Source organism: Camponotus floridanus, unplaced genomic scaffold (genome assembly GCF_003227725.1).
Source record: "Camponotus floridanus strain SB8 unplaced genomic scaffold, Cflo_v7.5 scaffold13, whole genome shotgun sequence".
Taxonomy (NCBI): Eukaryota; Metazoa; Arthropoda; class Insecta; order Hymenoptera; family Formicidae; genus Camponotus; species Camponotus floridanus.
The window spans coordinates 1,410,930-1,437,790 of record NW_020229248.1 but is presented as its reverse complement, the minus strand read 5'-3'; the positions used below and the strand labels follow the sequence as shown (position 1 = coordinate 1,437,790).

At 28.7% G+C, this 26,861-nt stretch overlaps 1 protein-coding gene across 5 annotated transcripts in view; it reads right to left on the bottom strand.

Annotated features, from left to right (window-relative positions):
* The window catches only part of LOC105255053 (hemicentin-2), a 172,482-nt gene that overhangs the window by 35,783 nt on the left and 109,838 nt on the right, over positions 1-26,861 (bottom strand). For all 5 annotated transcript variants that reach the window (XR_003122394.1, XM_011264109.3, XM_025405985.1 and 2 more), the window contains 4 exons: positions 24,387-24,541; positions 12,027-12,197; positions 10,899-11,060; positions 1,811-1,995 (listed from right to left, as the gene is read on the bottom strand). Coding sequence is in view for 4 of the 5 variants with exons in the window: in XM_011264109.3 (XP_011262411.1) it covers positions 1,811-1,995; positions 10,899-11,060; positions 12,027-12,197; positions 24,387-24,541 (673 nt within the window). In the remaining variant the exon portion in view is untranslated. The remainder of the gene's footprint in view (positions 1-1,810; positions 1,996-10,898; positions 11,061-12,026; positions 12,198-24,386; positions 24,542-26,861) is intronic.

Below are 26,861 nucleotides of genomic sequence, written 5' to 3'. Positions count from 1 at the left end.
CGAGATGGTTCTTCATCAAACATTGCTAATTGACAGTGCAAAATGAATTAAATTCGCACGATACGTTTTGAATACCTATCTTTATGTTGACATTATCAAATAAATTCGTTTCTTTATTTGCGAAGATATTTGCGAAGCAATGTTTGATTTGCGCGCGAGATAATAAATTTTGTTGTTAAATGTGTAAATCGTCCTGCGATAAAATCATGATTTTTTATTATGTTCGATTAAATGTCGATTAACAAATTAATTTTTAGTTTAATGATATACTTTCCCTATACAATATCTCTTCGTAATATTCCGTGTAAACATTGTTTAAATTCATATATGCAAGAAGAGCAAAATATGAACATTCTGTTCCAGGTGAGACAGCATTTTTTGTGCATAAAGAAACTTTGTTATCGAGGCATCGCACCGTTCCATCTATCTTACGACCTTTAACTGACATTTTTTTTTGCACTAATTGCATCGCGTAGGTGCGAGTGATTCCGTATGCAGTCATTTTGCGTGCATGCCACTTTATAGTCTCAGATATTTCCGTAATGGATTTATGATAGCTGCGTGACGCCTACGACTTTTATATGCATTTACGTATACACGCGATAGCGCAGCGATATATAGAAGGGTCTAATGATTTTTCGATGCCGCCACCGTCGCCGTGCAGCTACTTGTTCGAGCACGAAATTGATTTTTTTTTTCTTATAAGCCGAGAGTAAAACGACGCCAGGCGATTCGGAAGTAAATGACGATTCCTTGCGACGTTCTCTTTTTCTGAACTGTGCTTCTGTTTCATTTCATTCTCTATCCTCTCATCTTCGAAAATTAATTTTAAATGAAATTTATTCTCTGGAATCGAAGGAATTTAATTCCGTTCGATTTTTTCGAAATTTCTGCAGGCATTTCCTTATTGATTATGAGCTTTTACGAAATAAAGTATTGAAAGAAATTGCTCAACCATTTCAGAAATTTCTAATTGATAAATACTTATGCATAAAAAAATCATGATTTTAAATAAATCTAGATTGCACAGCGTTAATAAAGACGAGATATGACTCGAAAAGAGAAGATTGGAATTATCGGGTTTTATAAATTTGTTGATTTCACCGCGTTTCTCAAAGTAAGCCGATGAAAATTTGCTGCTCTTCAAAAATATTTAATATGAATTAAAATGTACGACAGGTCCGTCACAATCGATTTTCTGAAACGTAGTTTTGCGAAGTTACCGCGTGACTCTGTCCATGTTCTCTCGCCGAAGTAAGTAACCGAATTAAAACTTTCGCGAGTCTCTATTCATTGTCGCGTGTCACCAAATATGCTTCTTTGGAACACTTATTTTGATGCAAATAGCAGCAGGATCGACGACAAATTCAAGCGTCTTAAGAATTTACATTAGGAATTCTATATAATGTAAAATACAGTTTTATACAATCGCATTTGGTAAGAATGGGAAGATTTTCCTTATCAAAAACTAAAATTTTTTCTTTTATAAAAAAAAATAATAATTTCTTGACATTTTAACGTTAAATAATAATACTCTTGTAATTATGCTTTAAATCAGGTTTGCGCTAAAATACTCTCATAATTGACAAGATTTGCGCCAAAATACTCTCGTAATTGACAAGATTAAACTGATAAGATTTAATTGAGACAAGAACATTTCATTTGAAGCGTTCGAGGCAATAGATAAATTAAATAAATTAAATTTAAGAAAAGCAATTTTTTAAATAACGATGGGGGAAATTATTTTATTTAGAGTAGAAGAAACCATGCATTCATTGATTGTAAATACAATATCGTAATATTTACTCACATTTTCGTTTACTTTCGTCTCAAACATCTCGAATCTCTCGTTGCTCTCGCTTAAATATTGCGTTCCGTTTTGCCAGGTTACGTTGGCTGCGGGTCGCGCCGCTTGTACCTTACATGTCAAAAAAACTTTCGTTCCCTGCACGACATGACCAACCACTCCCTCTAAGTCCATCTTCAACGGGCGCACTGTAAAGAGTGTAATAGTAGTGTTAGAAGACAGAAGCTGTTACTTGCTATGGTATTAAAACACGATTAATGTCCCTATATCTCTATAACACTAACTGCTTAATAAGAGTACACAAAAAGATTTGCCCTAGATTAGAGGAAAGAAAGTAAAAATATGACACATGTATATTCAATTTAATGTTGTGTGCATTTTTTTATTCTAGTAATAGAGAAAGACACGTTATATGTATAAATTAGCCTTTTTCATTCTAAATTTTTAAGTCTTTTTATTAATTTTTTTCATATATCATATTTTTAGTAATAAGCAAGAAAAGAAAAAAGTACTTTTATATTTTTTTCGCGCAAAGAAAAAAAGTATTTTTATATTTTTGCATCGACGTGAGCTTAATTATTTTTCATGCAAAATTATACTTTAAAATGAGATACTATAGATTATTTTTTTATTATAATAAAATGGAATAATCGTGAATATTCAAAAAAGATTTTGAAACTGATTGTATTGTAAAATACTTGATTCTTTTTTGACCTGTATATATATATATATATATATATATATATATATATTATTAATTTGGAAAAAATTAATAATCTGCTTCATTATATTTGATTGTCATATTAAATATTTAAATATATTTTATTTAATATGCACGGTGAAAAACCACGATATTTAAATTTAATGTTATTACAATATAAATTTTTATAATTATATTGTACGTTTCTCTATACGTTTCTCTGTTATAAATTAATTAAAATATGCATGAGTTGAGAACGTGTTCTTGCTATGAATATATTAATTAAAAAAATATTAATATGAATTAATTAAAAAAATATCCATTACCATCTATTATCTATTTTTTCTTTATATCTTTTATTTTTTTTAGCATTGCAACTGACGACTTATAAACGTTTCTTTGTAGTTTAAACGGTCGTGATGAATACTGGAAGTCGTATCGACGGAACATTTGGCAGTCTTTTGAACTATAATAAAATTTCGTCAAGTTCAGATTCTGCGATTTCCAGCTGTGTATTCGTTGTTAAATGCACGGCTGTTTCTGTACTGTATACTAGTTACTGGATATATATGTAGAAGATGATCATTGGCAATCGGTCGTAGATGTCATCTAATGATTGTGTGGTATCTGACCTCCGCATGGCACGATGACATTAGGATTGGTATGTGTAATCAGGGGTAGAGCGAGACATGATTGAACGTGCGAAATGCCAATTTCGACAGTTTTGCATCGTCCCTGATATTTTCTGAGCAATAAAATTGTCCTTGTATAATTATAATAATTTAGAAATACAAGAGTAGTGAGACACACATGTTGGAACAGTTTAGATATATATAATTCTCTTTAAAAAATCATGTAGTAAAATAATTATAAATTATTAGTATTTTAAGTAGTAATAAAATAATGAATAATAAAACGAAATTCAAATTTGTCGAAGTCTACAAATTGTTGTTGAGAATTGAAAGTTTTTAGAGATATATAAATATTTCGCGTTGTGACAAGAATCATAATAATATAGTGCATATTTCGATAAACGAATTGTTTATCTAATGATCAAAATATCTGTATATATCAATGCAGTAGCAGGTATGTCGACGAGATGGATGACTTTTCCATGTTTATAGCATCATGTTTGCTTTGAAAATTTACAGTTAATGGAATATTTGAAAATTGTCATTTTGGTATCGTTAAATCGATCCGGAAGCTCCTACGAGGATACACACTTTATGATGAAAATTGCTGTAGAAATGCGGTAATCGGTGACGGTATGTTCTGTCGTTGCATATGGAGATATATATCCACGATATCTATTACGATATATATTAACGTCGATGGATTTCCTAACGGACTGTCCTGTACATCATAACATTCATCGAATTTCCCTCGGGTTATTATATGTACATATATATAATGCATGGGCATTATCATATATTGATTGGAAAGTTTACAAAACATCTTGCAATTTATATATTATATTAAAATTAATTTATATATGTTATCAAATTAATCATGCATATATATATATATATATATATATATATACATATATGTATATTAATGTAATAATTGTCATATATATTACTTAATAAATGTTATATTTTTGGTTAATCATAAACATTCTTAAGAGTATTTGGCAAAATTTTTACCAAAAGAGTTGAGTATTTTATTACTTTTAAATTTTCAACTATGTAGGAAGTTATTGGAATTCCAAATTTTTTTTATTAATAATATTTCACAGCTAGAAGTTCTGTTGAGTCCATTACATGACCCTAGACCTTGCAGATCAATCTTTCTTCTAATAGCGCTACAGTTGGTCTGAATTCTTGCCAATTTATTTTATAACAATGGTTTGAAAAAGTTAAAAGTTAAAAGTTAGGCTTAATTTGAATTGTTTCTTTTATTTAATTTATTTGCTTTCATCATTTTTTAATTTTTTTCTTAAAATGTACATCAACTGCAAAAATTTTAATATTTAAGGCTTAATATCGAAAAGTAAAACTTTTTTGAATTTACAAAACACATTTTGTTTGCAAATTTTTTTAGATATATTTTTAATTTTTTTTGGAATCGCAAATATTTATAAAATTTGAATTTTCCTCTTTATAAATATGTGTTGTTTAACAAAAAATAATTTCTTATTGTTATATCTGTCTAAATATTGCTTAGGATCACTTTGATCACTTTGATGCACTGCACGGATCTCTGAAAATTATGCACTCGAAGTTAATATTAATATTATGAATATTTATATTATAGTTAATATAATGTTAAATAATATTTTTTCAAAGCTTATAAATATAGCTTATAAATATTTTCCACAAAAAAGAGAATTTTTTAAATTAATTATAAAGTAGAGAGATTAAGTGTTAATACGAAGGTTTATCGATGATTTTCGTAAAGACATGCAGAAAGCCTTGACCGATAATTCATCGGCAAAATTCAGTGAGCGGTATTCAATACAAGAAGAATACGAAAAGAAAAGATGCAGGAACCGAGCAAAGAGCGAATGGCGAGAATCTAATATCGGGAATTGCATTTGACTTCAATTGCACTCCCCCTAGCTGATGGTAGATGCGGAGAAACGAACCGAGGACCGAGGGTAGCATGGTGACAGAGATAGGGAAAATGTATAAAAAGTCACCTCTTCTTTGCGCAAATATTTTTTTTTCTATTGGAAAATGCGCTGACGTGCTTTTGATCTTCGAACAAATCTGTCCGCCGACGTTTACTTTGAATCTATACGGATGATACTGGATCACATTATCGAATGTATTTTATCGTATCTACGAGAGGATGATGTAAATACATCGTTTGATATAAAAATATAACTTGATACTTTGATGAAAATTTGTAAAAGAATCGTGCTTTCATTCATTATCTTATGATATCTCGAAATATAATTATCTCATTGAACAAAAAAGTTGTTATAATCCAGAATTAATTTAATTTAAGTTAATTTTGTTAATTAATTTTATTAATTAATTTTGTTGAAGTGTCTAAATGTATTTGCGATCTAATGCGAATACTTATGTAACGATAGATTGTGAATAATAATATACAATAAGTAAGAAAATAAACTCCAAGATATATAAATTTTATAAGCTTTTGAATTTCAATAGTCTTTAAAAGTTGATTTTTTTATTTGACTAAAATTGCATCTCAGAGCACATGTATGCAGTGTAATAAAATTTTTAATTTTTAATAAATATTGATTTTTTAATAAAAATAATAATAATATAAAAAGAAATATATTTTTATATTATTATTATTTTTATTAAAAAATCAATATTTAAATTGGTTGCGGAAAGTAATTTTTTATAAAACACACCAATTGTTCTGCAGGACAGCTTCAAAATTTATAAGATATTTTTTTAATCGTGCAGTCATTTCGAAGATATCGTCAGATACGTGAGATGATAAGATTCTCTTTTCTTGTTAATGAAAACTCGCCATTAAATTAATTTCCTCTTCGCACCCGAAAATTTCTAAGAGTTCGCAATTCGGTAAGCCGACCGCGAGACTTTTTAAGTCTGTTGCCGATGGCAATGCGATTTCCTGGTTTTGTTTCCCTATAAGAAATCCACTTGCTTGAATGCTCCGCCAGGTCCCCGTTCGCGAGTTCTCGTCACTCTCGAAAGCTGGCCTCCGCGACTTCCAACGAGCAGCTGCGGAGCCGTGAGATTTTCGCAGATATCCTGCGGGTATTCGCGACATTTCCACTTTAAATTCACCGCAGGTTGTTAGAAACGACTCAGTGGGAGTTTATATTTATATTTTCTATGTATATATATATATATATATATATATATATATATGTGTGTGTGTGTGTGTGTGTGTGTGTGTGTGTGTGTGTGTGTGTGTGTGTGTATTGAACGGATCATGCTCTGAAGAATTTTAAATTGCGCTTTGCATTGAATTTTGACGATATCGCTGTTATTCCTTTCTCCTTTCTTAGTATTTTCGACATTGTTTTATTACCTGTCTAGATTTTTATTGTGCTGGCAGGCAATTTTTCATTTTTCACGATATGATGTTGGAGCGAAGCATGTCGACGTGATAGCAAAAGCGTCAGATAGTGTGCTCTATGATCCTGTGTATTACATCCTTATAGTATAAAAGAATATTATTGATAACGATAAAGTGAAAATTTCAAGCAAAAGCGTCACAAATTGCAACGATACATAAATGAAAAGATGTTAAAAATATACTATTGGAAATGTATTTTGTCCTCTGAAATTCTTTGAAATTTAATGGAAATTTAAAGAGATTAATAAAGAGAAATACGTTACTAGATATTGCATGCGGTACACGATTACAGTTGATCCATTACTTTTATCTCGACAAAAAGACAAAACTTTTTATAATAGAAATTTTTTAATATATTAATGCATCTCTGTATCTAAATAATGTATTATTAATTTCTTTCATTTCATTTTTACCTCTTTTTAATTATATTTTTATCAGAAGAGAATACGCTCTTGGCTTTTATCGTTTAAGTATTTCAATACATTATAATTTTATGTGCTCTTTCCATTGTGTAAGAATTCATTATATATATTTAATTCTTGAGAATTAAAATTATTATTACTTTTCAATCTATTAACGTAAATTGTAGCACTTATTTCTTTTGAAATTATATGTGATTTGTCTTTATTATAATAATTATATTACATAAATTTCAAAAATTATAGTTTTTGACAATATTAAATATAATATATATATATATATATATATATATATATAATATATAATCAAAAAGATAAATTACTATCAGAGATCGCTTTTATGTATAATATATACACTGATAATTATAACACATGTACAATGCAAATATTAAATTTTACAATACAAATATTAAATTTATTCGTTTTATAAGATATTTCTTCTTCGATACTATCTCATTATATTATATTAATAATATAATAACTACTCTAATTGCAATAAATATGTGATATAATAAGACATTAATTCGATAATTTAACAAATTTATTAATTGACGCGTTTCTACATGATAGCAAGAAAATTAATCCCAACTTCAAAGTTAATGAATTTATCGATACACCGTGAGTTGCGTATTTGTATAAGAATATTATGATATAATATTATATTATAATATTGTAAAGTTTGACTATCGTTAATAAATTTCTAATCGTGACAAGACCGCAACCTGTACAAATATAAGATATTATATAATTAATAATTTAACAATTCATTTTGTGCACATGTGTGAATATATGAAAATCTCTTTTCGCGTAAAAATGATAAACATTTAATTATAATATGCAAAATTTGCGCGCATGAGCAGATCCGTAATTAAAATAACAGATACTTGGCGATTTTCGGCGAACCATAATCATAAGTATTGGCGTAATAATGTGTATAATTTGAACTGATTTGTGCATACACTTGAATATGTGTTAAAAACGATTAAATTTCTGAGCCTATTAGAAGGATTTTTACTGTAGTAGTGTTAAAAAACTAACTAAAAATTGTTTTTCTTGCTTATTATTTAACTTAAATATTATTAAACATTTTAAATAGTGTTTTTATTACATTGCTAAATTTATAGAGATATTCTGCTATATGTGTACATTTATCGAAGACTTATATATCATTTAGTAATTTTCAGTAATTTATGACCTGCCATAGTTGTATAATGGATTATTAAAAAATTGTCCCATTTATGTGAGAATATATATCAGTATACAAAGAAACAGCGAATCTTTTCTTTTCTTTTTACTTAAATTATCTATCAGCGCAATAACGTAGAGTTAATAAGAAATAAGAGAATTCCATTAGCGCATATCGATCAGGATTTCAGAATGCAATAATGTATTACAATTTATACCATTAAATTAGATGCGCTTTTCCGTTGAGTAGTTAATAATGCACATACTTTAGCTTATTTATAAATATTAGTTTCCTGCTTCATCTAAAGTAACTCAATACGAAACTTTAGTTATCTGAATCGCGTATAAAAAAAAATGTAACTACGAAGGAAAATCATTAAATGGATCACAAATAATTATTGAAAAAATTCTTCTACATGAATTATTATCAAGTTAGATTATGTAAACAATTACTGCCATCATTCAGAAACTAATTTACTTCATTTATGATTATCTCACAAGTCACATCCATTTGTGACTTAATTAATGATTTAGCAGAATATTTTAGCATAATTAACTATTTGTGACATACACTTGTATGTCTTAATGACTTTGCTTCGTATTTTTGTGTACTTCAATATCAATTATTTTTTTCCCAATAAAAATTAGAGAAATTGTGTACTGGATAATCGATTCTTCCTCATTATTGCACTATTATAACTCGATTAACCATATAGAGCATATGAAAAAAAATACATTGCGAAAAAGACTTCTTTCTCATCGCGATAGTAAACATGAAGCAAAATTACGTGACCTACATCAAGTGAAATTAGCTTTTTATCTGATGTATAAAAGATGCACCATGGAATTTAGAATTTCGTGGCTAAATTTGAAAAAAGAAAAAACATATTACTATCAATAAAAATTTAGTTCATGTCTGGTAGTACGCATAGTGTTTTGATCGCGTAGAAATTCAAATTTGAGATTCAAATCTCTTTTGCATTAAATTGAATTTTGTGCACTTTCGCTTTACACTTTTCAAAGTATAAACCACTGCTATTTTATACCTTTGTACGCGGATTTCAAAGATTTAAGCGTGAAGAATTTTCCTCTCAAAATGTCTAATAGATTGTCTGAATTACATTATTATATAAAATATGGTTTTTTTGCATTTTTTTGATCTATTTCTTAATCCGGGTGACGAGGTATCGGTTAGTGAGTGCTTGTGAAATTCTGTAATAATTCTAACTCGCGCAACATATTGTGCTAAATCTATGTGAGTAGTTTTGTTAGGACGAAATCCTCTCTTTAACTATGCTATTACATTGTGCGAGAAATTATAACAGATGGAATAGTTATTTGACATGATTGAATATCATGTTCTCAGATCATTTAACAGCACTTATATGTTTACAACAAGAGAGAAAAAAAAGAATAATATACCTTATTCTATTTTGTAGTATGCATGCCTATTACGTTTTAACTTGAGGCTTAACAGACGTGTAACAAACACAATCTTGGACCAGATATTACATTAATAAAAATATTACATTAATAATTTTTATTTTTATTTTAAAAAATAAAAATTGAATGTATATTCAATACTGTTAAATATATAAAATTCAAAAAATTGTAAGATACAAAATCTACGTAAATAAGTAATAGTTTAGCTAATTTTCTCATCATGTATGCTGGATAAATTGTTTATTATTTTCGTTTATTTTTGTCGTACCTTTAAATTTATTATTATTTATTATTTAAATATTGTCATTCTATTCAAAATTATAAATTACATTTAAAATTATATTATTACATGTTGCAAAAATCGATTCTGTCTTATATAACTAAAATATAATATCCCAATATCTCTATCAAGTTATTTAAAGATATCTATTTAACGCGATCAATATTAATTCTCTTTAATTTTTAATTATAAACATCTTATATTATTGTTTTACATTTTATGTTACTGATTAAAATACAAAATGCTATTAGAAATTGAGAAACAAGACTTTATTCTCCTTTTTTTGATATCCGAGCGTGCTCGAAACTTTATTAGGAAATGCTAATTGACTTCGAAAGTTAAGCTAGTTTATATTCCGCAACAAGTACACTTGGCCTAAAAATTCTTCCACACTCGACCACATTGATATAGTGCTCTTTGGTCCTAGTATTATTCATATTCATACCTCGCGCGTGCGCGAGTTTACTCGATGTATCCGTGTTTTGATTTAATGAATAAACGGTACTTGATGGATTGTTGCAAATTTAGGTCGAAGTATCCACATTCGTTTATTCTATTACTATGTGAATTTCATGTTGAATTTATATCGATAGTTATTGAATTGAATACTGTATATATTGCAAATTATGTCGCGCGATTGAAATTGTACATAATTCTGATCTATCTCCTTTCCTCTCTTTTTTCTCTCCCCTTGATGGTACGCACGATACTCGATGTATAATCGATATTTCAAACGGAACTGATCACTGAAAAACATTGTTCTATTGACATATATTGAAGGCTTTTATTGCTGATAGACTCTCTGAAACTTTATTATTATGGAGCAAAGTATATTAACGTCAATAATGAGAAAAATTGTTAGATTAAAATACAGCATAGAGAGGAAAATTCCTCCATGCTCGCGTATAAGTTAGTAAAAATGACAAATAAATATACATCGAATAAGGATTTTTCAACCATATTGCAGTTCACAGACATTTTTTGCAGCGTGTAGAAAGATTCTGCTACGTTAATTTCGAGTGGAGTATATGTACTTACCGTGTACATTTGGTTTAATATCAACTGCAAGTGGCTCCATGAGGGCAATATTGTTGACTTTACACGTGAATGTTGCGCCTAACTCTTCCCGTGTAATTTGCATCTCTAGCAAACTACTGCCAGTGCCTGCCCCGGTATCAGTGATAGTCGACGAGCTCGTCGCTGAAATGGAACAGTTTATATTTCTTGACAAGCATGTCTCGAGAGAGAGAGAGAGAGAGAGGGGGGGGGAAAGAGAGAAACAATACTAGTTATATATTTTAAAAGATCGCACAAGATTAAAACAAAACGTATTTCAAAATATGCATGACAAAAAATTGTGATTAAAAACACTGAATGTTTATTTTAATTTAAAAACGCATAAAATTAATAATTATATAAAATTCGAGAGGAAAAAATCTTTGATAATATCATCGTTATTATCCATAATTGATTATAATAAAAAATTAATAAATGCTAAAGTTTCTTTTGTCTTTCAATATCTGCGTTTGAATAATGATAACGATACATTTTAATTCATATAAAATTTCACTCGAAGTAAAATTATATATTTTAGCATTGTATCCATTTATTTTTAACTAAAATATTATATGTTAGATAAAATCTCACTTGATTCAATAATGTTACATCTCGAATAATGGAAATGTTAAGATATCGATATTATCAGCAAAGATCGATGAGCGAATTTATTATAATCAGTTTTTAATAAGTACATATACAAGTAGAATAAAAAAGCGCCAATTATATGATTAAGTATATATTGTAATCTCTTGATATTTTATACTTTTAATTTAACAGATTAATTTAGTAATATGTAAATTTTAATAAATTATTTTGTCAAAATATAAATGAAATTAATTTTTTGATTAATAATGAAAAAGAAAATTAAATTAGAAATAACATGAATTATATAATTGCAAATTTTGACGTAGGCAATTCCGCTAATTAAGTTAATCCGAGTTTAGTCAAAGTAATTTTAAATTAGAGTTATAAAGGGGATATATCATTAATTGAAAACACTAAATTATGTGTGTTCTGTTTAATTATGTTTTTAGCTTAAATTTCTTCAAAAATACGCATAATTTTATAAACAGACTTATCGGTTTTAATGAAGATTATAAATTTTACCTTCAAGCAGTTGGTCATTTTTAAACCACTCCACTGTAGGTGCAGGTTTGCCTTCGCCGCTCTCGCAATATAGAGCTATTGTCGAGCCTTCGTTTATAGGTCCTAAAGTGGAACCCGTACTCAGAGTATTCTTCGAATTTTCGTCGATGACACGTACAGATTTTGGTTGCACTAGAACACACACAAATGCATTTATATCGAAAACTATTTTATTCTATGAATTATCTCTGTTCATTTTTGCCGCTTAAATTTAAGTTTTATTGTAGCGATTATCTCTCTTTCCATATATTGCAATGTATTACAATAAATCCACAGATATTGCATTCATAATTATAACTTTTCCTCCTTTGATATTGAAAATATATTTTCGCGAAGAAACAGTTCATTAGTTTTCTACTTTTCGAATGTATAAATGCATTCTTCAAATAAGAATTAAATATAATAAAATAAAATTTACTTTGCATTACTTTGGAAAATTTCTTGACAATAATGTATATCGTATATTCACTATTATGTTTAAAGGTAATTGTTCCGCGGGAAACTATCCGTTTCGCTTTGATGTTGAGGAAAATAACAAGAATGCTCCGTAAAAGATACCACATCTTGATATAAGTAAAATATTTATGAATATCAGACTTGCTCTTTGTTCTTCTCTTCTTTTTTCTTTGCCTAAAGTTATGCGAATCGATCGTTTTGAAAAATATCAGCGTCAACACAAAAATTTAATCTGTTGTTTTGCGTTTGTACTCTATAAATAACGATATCTCGAGGGTAGTGTGGAATTTAATAAATTGTGTATTGTATCGACATTTTCGAACATCTCATCTCTTGTGTGTAAATTGATACGATTTATATATATTTGCTCCATATATCTTTCGGCTTAGGAAATAGATACAAATCCTATCATATCTTATACCTCGCGCAAATGCCATTCCTTCCGACGTTATCAGATTTAAAAATTCCTAGAATTTTCTATTTTTTCTAGAATATCAATTTATATTTATACAGTAAGTTGCAATTTATTTATATTAAATCTGATTATTGAATAATTAATTAGGTTACTGCAAAATGATAATTTTATCGAGAAGCTTTTTCTTTTAAACGATAAATGATTTAATTACGATATTTCGAAAGGTATATCGCAATCCAATTCATTTCGTCTAATTCAGCACGTTCGATCTGATAGAGACTTGTCTTTTCGCGCGACGGGAATAAAGCGACGAGTATTGTATGCGGTGAAATTTTAAACCACTGTTATATCGATTTTCTGATGTAAGAAGAGTACTTTAAATTTCTACAATTCCTACAGGAATAAAGTGCCACTTATCGAACAGGTGCCATGTTCTTAGGACTTTATAAATCAAATCTTTGGTAACATCAACTGAAAATGCATTCAGATCATAGTGTTCTAGTACTCAAATCAAATCCTCGATAACACCAACTGAAAATATACTCAGATCACAGTATTCTACTCTGTCGATGTTACATTTATGAATGTACATACAAATGCACATACACGCCAAGCATTTGCATGCTGCAAATCCGGCGTAATACCACAAGTGCTTATATGTGTAAATGTTACTTTTATGGATAACCATATTTATGTAATGGTCATTTTTAAAAATGGCAAAAATGAATTATGGAGAGCCGCAAATGATGAAAAGTATAGTATAATACTCATAAATATAATACCGCCATACGCATTTGCGTAGAAATAATGGAACAAGCTTTCATTATATTTGTACCATGCTGATATACGAGAAATTATTCGTCTATTCCCTAAAATATATGAAAACATCAGAAAATTTGTATAGATATGACATGTAATGTGTGTTATTTATTTTTTCTTGTTTAAATTTCTTTGAACTTTTAAATAATTATATAATCAGTTGTGAGATGGCATATACGTTTTATACAAAAATTGAAATTTATTTGATAGTGTGATTTTATTTTTTATTGGCTTAATCTCGTTCGCGTTCACTTTTTGTGTGATCGGATTGTATCATTGACAAATGATAAAAAATGAGAATTTAATTATGGAAAATTTCTAATTTTCTCTTCGAAACAGCAATCAGATCTAGAAATTTACTCGTATTTATTCATGTTTAAGAAATTTGCATTTTTTGCATCTTTAAATACCGATATATGTATATCAGGAAACTTAAAAATTAGCAAAACAAAATAAGATTTTATGATTAACAAAAATAATGTAATTACTATTTAGCATTTCCGTTTAAATTTTAAATCGATTGAAAATCATATTTGTCTTATTCGCTTGATATATGTCTTTTAAATCGAATAGAGTCTTCTTTATATTTTGCTCGAGAAATGCCGAAGACAATTGTTTATTAAATTTGTTCACCTTCTGCTGCTTACATCTTATATCGTTTTTTTTTCATTTTCAAAATTTCATTTACAACTTTTCCGCTAAATTGACATTTTTATAAAGCGGTGATCTAGAAAGAAGGCAAGATGAGTAATTTTATCATATATTGTTAGTGTCAGATTTTATTCGTCTATATCGAATCAGCAGATTTTATTCGTCTATATCAGCTCAGATAATATTATATTTATCAAAGGTTAAAAGAAATTGTGTAGTCGACCAAACTAGCCAGAAATATAATTTATTCAATACGACGTTTCGACCATATGGTTGTGGTCCTTATATTATATTTCTGGCTAGTTTGGTCGACTACACAATTTCTTTTAACCTTTGAAAATTCGACTAGCGATATTAAGCTTCTACAAAAATTATATTTATCAGTTCTCTGGTAGGAAAACAGGACTAATTTGTCGAATTAAAATAAATTATTTAAGCTTCAAAAGGGGCGTAATTATTATTACCGTATGTTCATGTTAAAAAATTGAGATATTTTATGTATTACTGCGATTTTACTCTTATGCTCAAATGCATATTATGAAAAATTTATTAGTTTTGTTAGCATTTATGAAACCGCATTTAAATTATAAGGCACGTTCAATGAAAATGTGAACTAAGGTCATTAGTTTATAAAAATTGAATTAATATAAGAAATAAATCAAAATACAAAATATTAAATCACTAATTAATTAAATTTATTTATTTAGACTCCGTCTAAGTGTATGTTGTGCGTTTTAAATTTATGTTTGCAAATCGTTGTAAAAAAGTTTGCAAATATATATCTTATATTAATTATATATATATATATAAAGATATAAATAAATATAAAAGTAGAACATTTCTTTTAGCAAAGGGATTTTAAATAATCTCAGTTATTGAAGGATTTAATGCATAAAGCATCAACATATAGATATTATTTCGCAACGATGTTCTATAATACATATTTCAATATAACTGCCATTAAGAGACTCAATAATATAGGATTGCTATTTTCTTATATTTAAAAGTGCATATATAAATATATAAATATATATATTACCGATTATTCAATTTTTAAAATCAATTTTCTTGTAAATCCCACATACATCCCTTGACGTTTGATATAAAAAGATTTTGTTCAACATTTTCGATTTATTTTTACACCAGGAATCGTTTCTTTCTCGGTTACATTATATTTTCAACCTGTATATATATGAGTTTTCGGAATATCAAATAACTTTTTTCAGCAAAACTCATCTCGCAATTTCGCGAACGATGCTCTTGGCGAAATTGTAAATTTTTACGATCGCGTATATCATCGCGTGTAATTTTAATTCGCATTCGCGAGTTGAGAAAATTACATCAATGCAATATTGATGCAAAGCAAAACAAAACAAAAGATTATTTTCCTTTTCTAGTATCGGCAAAATTTATCTCTTTTTATCAAAACATGATATTAATAAGTCGATACGGTTTAACGAGATAAGCTGCAAAGATGACTTTTTGTAAAGACATCATATTTTCCAAAGCAAAAAAGAGAAAGATCTGTTATAAAGTTAACTAACGAGTTTCTCAAATGTTGATCGATATTGATGATGAAACGTGATGCATGCGTTTTGTTAAGCAATTCGTTAATGAATAAATCTTTTATTACAGAACAATATTTCATGTTGTTTTTGGATTTAAATTATGTCAAATTAGATTGTATAATTTCCGTACACATATCTTTATCGCTAAAGTTTTTGACGCTAAATTTTAATTTATTTTAATAACCAGAATACTTCGAAAATTTTGCGTTCCTATACAATGCATTATTCGTCTTCCAAAATAACTCTTGACGCGTGCTTTAATAAGATGCAAATCACATTAAATCACAATGAGTTTAAGTTAATAGGCTATAACGGCTGCTCATCCAATCAGAAGCACGCTGGCTAACTTTACGCTTCATATTCTCGAAGGCTGCAATTTGCAGCCGTGAAGAAGGTTTAATTGGATCGGTCGCGAGACAAGTGGTACTTCATAAAATTTGAATTGAGCCGAATGGCTCTCCTAGCCAATCGCAACCGTATCCACCTTTGCTTAATAAATGATTCAGTTAAACTGCGAACTAGGTCATTGCTTGCGCGACAGATATATTAAAGATATGTTAGACATATCATTGTAATAATTAATATCTTCTCGAAATTTCATTATATTTTATGTTTGAATGAAAAATCTGAAATTTTGAAATATATATAATTTTTATCTCTTAAGTTTGTAAATATTCCGAATGCAATATAATATAATATAATATAATATATATATATATATATATTTTATTTAATAAATATTTTATAAATAATTTTAGAATAGTTACATATGTATATATTATATTATTTTTTATGTTTTAATAATAGTTTTTAATTACAATATTTCTTTGTTATAAGCGTAGAAATTTTGAGTTTGTTATTTAAACAGAAAATTAATTATTATGATTTTTAATGATATTTTCTTGCTGTTTTTAATTATCTAATGTTACATGGTGTAACTTTGTGTTATACACACACATAACACTGAAAAATATGAGTTTATTCTTCATAATAAAAATGAAAGTTTCTACAAATTCTTGAATTTACATATTCTGGCTATATTTATTATTAATATCTGATATTTGAAACTGAATATTAACATCTGATATTTGAAACTTACTTTTAATTCTTGGAAATTTTTCTAAAATTTTTTTTATTATTTTTATAACATATAATATATTAAAGAAATTTTTAATTAAGTAATGTTTTTATATAAAAGAATAAAAGAACTACAATAGCTTTTCACATGATGATTTTATAATAGCTGTTTTACATAATAGATGAAACAAGAAGATATATGACAAATTTTCTCTCTTTTTATAATTATAATTTATATTATTTAACTAAATTAAAAAACTAAATTAAAAGAGCTGAAATAAATTATTTTATTTCAATTTTATTCCTTTATATATTAATATTTTATTTTTTACATTTTACTTTCTAATATTTAAAAAAATACGTCAAATGAGTCTAAGAACATTAGTGAAAAATAGATAATTCTTATAAATTTAATAATTCTCTCTTTTTCTTGGACTTAATAAAGATATATGTATATAAGTCTTCATCTATACAAAGAGATTAAATTGCACAAAATTTATTATTTTTACGAGAGAGAAATTAAATGAAATGAAATAAAACTCGCCCAATAAATGTCAAATAATCTAAATCTACCTGCTATTATACATGAGAATTGTAATTTGAATGAATAAATGTGTAATTTGTCAATTGGATTGTTCGCTTTTGGTATATTATTCCGTAATACTAGAAAAAAACGCGACTCTACTATTGTAGATTAAAAATCTATCATCATTTTGCTCAATGCGAGAAACGAGATTGAACGGCAGCTGGTGCACAGTTGCAAAAACGAAAAAGCTTTGTATCTTACATACACAAAGTCACCGAACTATTTTCGAAACACATTGAATTCAGCAAGAAAATAGAAGCGCGAAATTTTCCTCTACAAAATAACTTGATATTCTCGATGTTAAAATTTGCGAAAATCCCAGTAGTTTTTTTCTATCATAAAATCGATTGTTCCGATAACGCGACTTTGTTGAGAAAAATTGTCGCACTATTGTTATAGATCGAAACTAGAAAAGTCGTTCTCGGCGGCATTAATTCTTGATCGGTAATTCGAATGGTCATCTGGTCGATTGTTTTTATGCGATTGTGAATAGTTCGAAGTCGCGGTCACCGCGGTAGCCTGCTATAATGGATATTGGAAAATGTTCTCGCATTTGTCAACTGTTTCTTGCGTTACGGAAAATGGACGCGAATTCACCGTGAATTAAGTAAATTCACTGCACGACCATCACAATCCATAATTATTATTTTGTTGCGGACGAGAAAACTCGGACGGGAAATGTCGATAATTTCCGTTGACGTGAAGATGGACAGCTGTAACGCAAAATCCTCGGTTCTTTTTAATCGCAGGGAAAAAAGAAATCCCGAGATTTGGCTCGAAAATCTCTTTTTTCGCGCATCCATGGCAGATTTGTCATTGTCACGTTCTGCCATTCTCAGAAAATTACGATAAAAGACGATTCGGTTCAAGCACTTCAACGGCGATAAAGTTTATGAATAATATACTTGAAAATGGCTTTTAAAGTCACCTCAACGACCCGCAACTACAACGGCAACTTTGCACCACTATGGAAAGAGATTACTTTGAAAATGGGGAAAGAGCAGGAGAGATGTCATTAGATCGTAAGTAGCTTCCACGATTTTTTTTTTATAAGACGGTTTCTGGATTTTTTCCAGAGGGTATTCCTTACTCGAAATTTTTATCTCGGATATTCCTTACTCGGGATAGGCGAAGTAAGTGCGAACTTTGCGATCTTTTATCGTATGTCTTATGCGGTAGTTTACTAGGAAGTAATATTTCCTTAGTTAATAGCGTAAAAGAGTGTAAATTATATAGAGTATAATTATAGACTATAAATTATTTTTTCAGCATCTATCAGATAGCATCGGATATATAGAGATATATTCCGTTATTCTATTAATAGTTTATGTACACAAATTTGAATTCACCTCATCCTTTGATTCCTTCTATATACAATTTATCACTCGTACTTAATTATAATTTAAATGAAAATTGGATTATATGAATATTTAATTATAAATTAGAGCACTGCGAAAATGTCGATTTTTCTTAGGCTAAATAGACCCATTGAGACAAAAGAAAAAGATAGAAAAAGAGTTTTATAATTAATTAGAAATTTTCTTCAATGTAACTTCTTTTTTCCTTTGTAGCGATAGCACATTGCGATAACAATACACAATAACTACAGCATTCTATTTGATCTTCCTATAAAAAGATTCTGTAAATAAAAAAAATTAAATAGGAAGAAAATTTTATGATTTAATGAAAGGAGGAACCGGACGTTTTACGTGGAATTTGCGAAATTTTAATATGACTTTCAGAGATAAGTTCACCGATGTTGAATTCGAGTATTCGTGACGATCGAGTTCGACGACATTTCAAAGGAAAACATTGCAATCATTCGTAGCTTTTCGCAGCGAAGAAGACACTCAGCAAAATGATCACGTATGAGACGAAAGAAGAAACGGTATTGAATCTACTATATATTTCTCAGCTCTCTGATTTCTGTACGAAACTGCATCTAGTGTGTCAAAATCTTATGATATCACGGCAACTGTTTTGCAGAGCTTTAAAGCAAGTTTGTAATAATAGATAATCTAGAGAGCGATCCAAAGTGATGCAAAAAACATAGCACCTTTTCTCTCTTTCTTAAGAATTGATAAAGCTAATTCTACACGTATATTTATCATTTTTCGAAGAGTTATTATTTTTAATTTTATTAAAGTTACTCTTATTTTTCTATAATTTATACTATTTATATAAAGCTAATTCTACACGTATATTTATCATTTTTCGAAGAGTTATTATTTTTAATTTTATTAAAGTTACTCTTATTTTTCTATAATTTATATTAATTTTGTAATATAATAATATAAAATTTTCCATTTTGCTGAGTATAATAAAATAATTGTATTTTTCATAAAATTCGTATTTTGACGATGTTGAAAAACGATCGAATCTAAAAGTTGTTATCTTTGCTCTAGTTTCACTAATGCGCATGTTCTTAACATTATCTATTTAACGATAAATCTGCTGTGTAATGTTTCTAGTTGGAATGAGGTGTTGGGATAATCCCCGGCGTTGCGAATACGGATGTAATATGCGATATCGTTTCGAGCGCAGCCTCGTCCTATGCTTCTCTATGTAGATTAATGTCGACGCCTGTCGCAGGAGAGCTCGCAAGCTACTTTTATGTTGCTCTACCTCGTCGTGGCATAATGGCTACGACATATAATCCGCATTTTATCAAAATTGGCGCTATTTAGTCGCTCATAAATATCAATTTTCCAGAATTAAGACGGATTGAGACTCCACCATGTAATTTATTTTCGCAAACAAACACTTTTATTCTTATCATTGCTTTTTTATTACTTTCATATTTGAGACGTCTTTCGTATTGTAAATATATAAATTATATTGATTATATTTTATGAATACATATATGTATATATCCAAACTTCTTATATTTGTCTAATAGAACTATTTTTTAATATCTCACATTTATTTCTAGTACATTTTACATTCCTAGCTTTCTTTTAAAAATAACAAAAATGAAATAACATCCTGGATTTTACTTATGAATTTTTATGAAAAATGTATGTCCATTTATTTTACGCAGTTGGATATTTAAGCCAATAGAAATGTATTATTACTATCATTAATTAAAATAGTTTTATTCTTGTGCAGTTTTATCTCTATTCCACACAAAATATAGTTATAGCTGTCAGAAATTATGTGAAGAAAAATAATGTTACGTATTTTTCTTGTTTTAAATTTCCTTTTATTTCTCTCTTTCCTCTGCTATATCATTGAGATCATATTGTAAAACAATTGCATTGCACGCGAAGAAAACTAAAAAATGTTTATTAAAATTATTCATTAATCTCAAATTGCTGATTTGACAATCGTTAAGTAAAAAATTTATGAATAACTAAACTAAATCATTTTTAGATAAATTTATGATTTTTTCTTTTAGCGAGAACTTATTTAAATATAAACGTCGTTTGTTTTTCTGTTTTATTATCTCATCCTTAAATATTACTCAAGTTTTAAATATTTTATTAATTAAAATAAAATAAATTGGGAAGAAAGAGAGAAACGTAATGTTCCTCAAGGCTAATTTTGTTTAGAAAATATTTCCATTTTTTCTAACTTGTAATACTTGTTAAAAGATAATGCATATTTTTTGTGTGCAATATCCGAGATATCAGAGCACTTTATTTTGTCTTGAAATAATCGAAAATGCAGTGATGTTACATTTTTGTGACAGAATTCAACGCACGTCCTTGCAGAAGAGCAGGTCGATATATGTATAAAGTCGTAAGGTAGCGGTTTAAGTTCAACAAATTGAGGTCGCGATCACTTATGCATCAAGAGCAACTTTTCTAAAGTTCTTTCGTATTTCGTTCGTGTTTCAATTGGCTGTGCAATCAAAACGATAAAAAACTTGAAGAGAATCTCTAGACATGACGAAAGAAATGGTCTTATTTAAAAATTTTCATGATAAAAATTGCGGATGAACCTTTCTCTCTCTCTTTTTTCTCTCCCCTTCTCTTTCTTTGTTTCTTTCTTTAAAGAAATCTGCCACATTTTTCCTATTCGTATATTTTTACAATCGTTACGTAAACAATGTAATAATAATAATAATGAGAAATATAAAATCGACAATCGATATAAATGAAGTCGTAATTTTGTTTGATTTCTATTGCAAAATTTTAGGGAAAATGCAGGATGCTTATCCTTTTAAATAGACTTCAAAATTAATTGTTGCCAAGACACTCTTACGTGTGAAGTTTCGAGCAGAATATTATCTTTCATAATAGGGAATGAAAGTTTTCGAATACTGCTTATGCGCGTGTATGTAAGTACCATGTCTCGATTATACTTGAAAACTTCTCCGCCCTACTCGTTTAACTCGCCGTGATATCACGAGGTATGGCGCACGACAGCGAAGAAGACAGATCAGTAGCTGGACTCTCGTACATATACAATAGCTAACATATACATTCTATTCACGTCGCGATGACGGCTCGCTGAAATCGCTACATTTACTGAATAAATCACTCCAAAGAAATTATCTTATTTTTCATAAATTTACAAAGAGAAAAAGAAAGAGAAAGAGAGAGATAGAAAATATAAAATAACTATATACTAAAATTCTCTCTCTTAAACAGGATGTTTCAAAAAACTCGTTATTGGAAGAAGGAAGATTTTCTCTGATGAATTTGGAAGAGAGCTTCCCTTATCGAAAATTTAAATGAAAGTCTTATTACGGAGTTACTTAATAGCGCAATTAACCCCATAACTCCGTGAGGAATAATTAGGAACCACTAATGCTTCTTCCGACGTTAATGTCTCTTCTGGCAGTTACGGGAAGGAAAGCTCAAATGATATTTGAGAAAAATAATATTTTTTGTTTTATTACCCATTATTTTTAAATCCGTTTTAATAAGAAACATTCATTACAAATCAAAATATTTCTTATTATTGGCTCTGGTTATTATTATTATCTTAACTAAAAATATGTAAAACGTGCATTTTATTTCCTCCTCTACTTTCATATTTAAATCTTAATGAATTTTCACACGAAAAATTTTGCATATTGCATTGCAGAGAAAGGTATACATATTGTATGCATATTAAATATTTGAACGTTTCGTAATTGCGCGTTTTGCCGAGACTCCTCGGACGGCTTTTCTTAATTCCCAAGAATTTCAGTTTCATACAGATTTAATGCGAGATGAGTTAGCAGAGAGGTAAACCGCGACCACAGTAATTACAACGCATTAACTTGATTAAATAATATTGCGCATCAGTGATACCTCTTTAGCCATTAAATCGGTTTGTAATAATGCGTTTATAACATTGACATTAAACGTTAAATCAAGAATGTTGAACTAAATGATTCCACTTATCCTAAGTACGTGAGATTATACGCCGACGAGAGAGTTTAACTTTACTCAACTTGTCGATATTAACTCTTCGTCGAGTTAGGAAGTCATCGGGTCTAACTTGAGCTATCGATGTATAATTTGACGTGGATTTAACCCAGATCGCAAACCGTGGTTACTCAGCTTCCGCGAAAATTAACTACTTAGTGCATACGAGTGTGCTCTTTTACACTTCTCGATCTCGCGTGTTACAAACTGACTTGGCGCAGATAATCGTAGAAAAACATTTGAAATTACGAGGAGAACTCTTGATTCGAAAAAAAATCAAATCGTAGATAAGTAAGAGTATTTCGAAGACAAAATTTGTAAAATACTTCAAACATCATCTCTGTGAATTTGATTATTTTTATTTTAATATTATAAGAGTTGCTCGAATTATCATATAATAGAAATCTACAGAAATAGCTACATTTATTATTTAGACTGGTATCGTAGTGATTTTGTTTTTTTTTCTTTTTTTAACTTGGATAATTGTTGTATATATAATGAAAAAGAGAAGAACTTGAGTGCGACAACTTTGCGACAGCTAAGTTGATGTTTGGCTGCAAAATGTAAATGATATTTCTATCTTTAAAATGTTTCAAGAGGAAACACATCGATGTTTGCCAATTCCGTAAAAGGGCCATCTGTAACAAGTTGTCCATCGTTCGGAAATATCGTGTAAAATTAAAATATTGGCGAGAACGATCACGTGTAACCGTTAGTATGAAATAAACATTGCTTGATTTATTGAATGCGAATCTTATGCAATGTTGCGATTTGCACATGTTATTTTTATCTTGCTGCAATATAATATATAAAATATCGTAAATATATTTTTATGTATTATATGCTAGACATAAATGGATTGTAATTTCTCACATAATCTTATTTTCAAGAAATATCAAATTTACTGATAATAATACGAGAATAATACGAGAGAAGCAACATGGTGTAAAAAATAATGTAAATGAAAATAATATAAACATTTTTAAATGCCCGGTATAAAAAGATATTTTTTTATTTCTTGAATAAAGCTATTTATGACCAGCTATTTCTGACAATGTCATTATTGTAATATTGTCAGTATATTATAAAAATTATATAACAAACATAGATCATACAGTTAAAAATATAGAATGTGATTTACGACAACATTAGACGAAAAGTTTTCTTATAATAGATCCAGTAAATCTTTCGGAATTACTCTCTCTATGAATTATCCGCAAAATCTTTATATACTTCGTATAACATGCCGGTTCATACATGCTATCACTTGGTTCTACATATTTTTAAGAGTATAAATTTCAATATATTAATCATGTCCAATTTGATAAAAATGTAAATTTACTCTGAAAATGTTAATCTGGTAGCGTTGCATAATGTAATACAGCTTACTTGTGATGTTAAGGATAATGTGCTGCACGTTGTTGCATTCGCGGTTGACCGCAAGATACGTAGCTTCGCATTTGTAAAGACCCTCATCTTCCAGTCGAACGTTGGGTATTATCAGATGCGTTTTCGATGAATTCGCAGAGTATTCTATGTCGGCCCTGAAACATTCATAACGGTATTCATAAGAATGATTTAAAACATTAAACAAAGAAATATATATGAGTAATTTGAAAATTAAATCAATAAAAAATTTTCGAAATTACTTTTTTATTGGTCAAATTTTAATAACATTTAAATATTTGAATAATTTTATACAATATAACTCGAAAAATTGAATAATTCTGGAAATATAATAAAAGAGTTCAGTAATAAAAAAGGAAGAAACGTGATTTGTTTAATGAATTTTTAATTTTAGACAAACACATCGCGAGTAATAAAGGTGCGAATAAATTTTCCATAAATCTCGCTTGCTATAGTACGTCAATTTAAATTTTTGCATAATTAGTGATGGTGTTGATAATTATAATATACAGTTTTCATTGATCATGAATACATCAAATGCTTGTGCGCTTTATTAATGACGATCGCGCAGATATTGTGCCGGGATAGATGGTTAATGCCGACGCAAGTATAATGACCTTACATAATGTCAATCTCAAATTACGATTAACACCGGATAATGAATCAGGCAATCAATGAGATTAATCTGTTCGTTATCCTAACTGAGCAGTGTAATCCATTTACGACGATAAGGTGGTGATGTTATCGTCATATAATGCACACTATTCGGTCCAATTCTGTTTACATATTACCTATGCATGTTCTATACTCGATATACATATATACATATATGTATATATATGCATATTATATTTTGTACGCATATTACATTTTGAAAATATTAACGAGATACAATGGCCATTGAATATGACTGAATGTATAAATAATTCGCACAACGAGAAATATACTTTATGGAAAGCCTATCTTTAATACAGTGACACGGAAATTTTCTGAATGCTTGTAATCAAACACAACTGCATTTCTGTGAGCCGTTAATGTAAACGAGTCGCGTCTCAGTCGAAGGTCTCGTCATTTCATGGCATAAATGGCGGGTAGATGCACAGTCAATGTATATAGGTCATGATCGATATTCTGTCAATAGATGCTGAATGTGTCCCATAGACACACATAAGTACAGTAGTCGATACATTCAACGTCTCCATTGAACTTGATACAATTTACATCTCCATCAAATTGATTGCTCACAATCGCCATTAGAGACGTGTTCACAAGAATGAGCATTGCTGAAGAACAATCGAAATCATTTATATAAATTTTTTCTTTTTTTTAATCGTACGTATTTTTTAGTATGCAGGAATATTTATTTAAAGCAACGATGGAAAAATGGCCATTTACTCTATATATATATAAATGCATATATATGTATATACAATATACATACATATATATTCTCTCTGTTTAATCGGATTAGTGATTTTCAACTACAATGCAACCAGTTTGCTGCTTCCGTTTTTCGTTTTTCAGATAAAGCGCATCTCGTGTGACGAATCATTGTTTTTGCAGGCGACGAATTCTGCATTGATATGAAACGCAGACAATCACAGTTAACCGACATTTCGGCATGTTGTTTGACCGACGGACCGTTTACGACGTCATTAGCGCATTGTTGGTACGACAATGTGTCGGACCGCTAATTATGCCATATGAAACTGTATTCCCCTTGCGCGTTCGGGTATAATTAGACTATCGACGTTATTGAAGCACAATAAGTATTTTAGAAATATCTTTCTCTCTCTCTTTCTTAATTAAGTTTTTTTTAAATATACGTTACATGTTTTTTAAATATACGTGTGCAATTTGAAACGATTCTTTCATATATCCATATTCTATGCAATATATTTTTTGACACATTAATAAAAATTTCTCTTTAATTAAAATGCACATAACATCAATGATTTGCTATTAACTGCTAGAAATGATTTCATATGAATAAATGTAAAGAAGGATGGTTTCAGAATTCCAAGAGTATCATGCAATCATATTTGTTTTTTGTAATATTATCGAAAGTACGTTATATATTCTTTGTGATATATAATATAATTAAATTGCACATGTATGACATATATAATGTTGAGATCCAAATACTGATTCCAACTAATCTAGATAATAGCATCGCATCGTAAAATATCTCAAGAAAGAATATATATATTACATTTATATATATTACATTATTATATATTATATTATACATTATTATATATTACATTTTATAAGAGCATAATATTACGTATCTTATTAATATAATTTGCGATATCATTATATTACTGTACTATACGAAAACCTATTTCTTTTTGAATATGTGCCCACATTTTTTGTGTATTGTGATTTCATATCTTAAATTGTAAGCTTATTATATATGATATGTTACAAATCACTTTCACTTAACTGGAATATTCA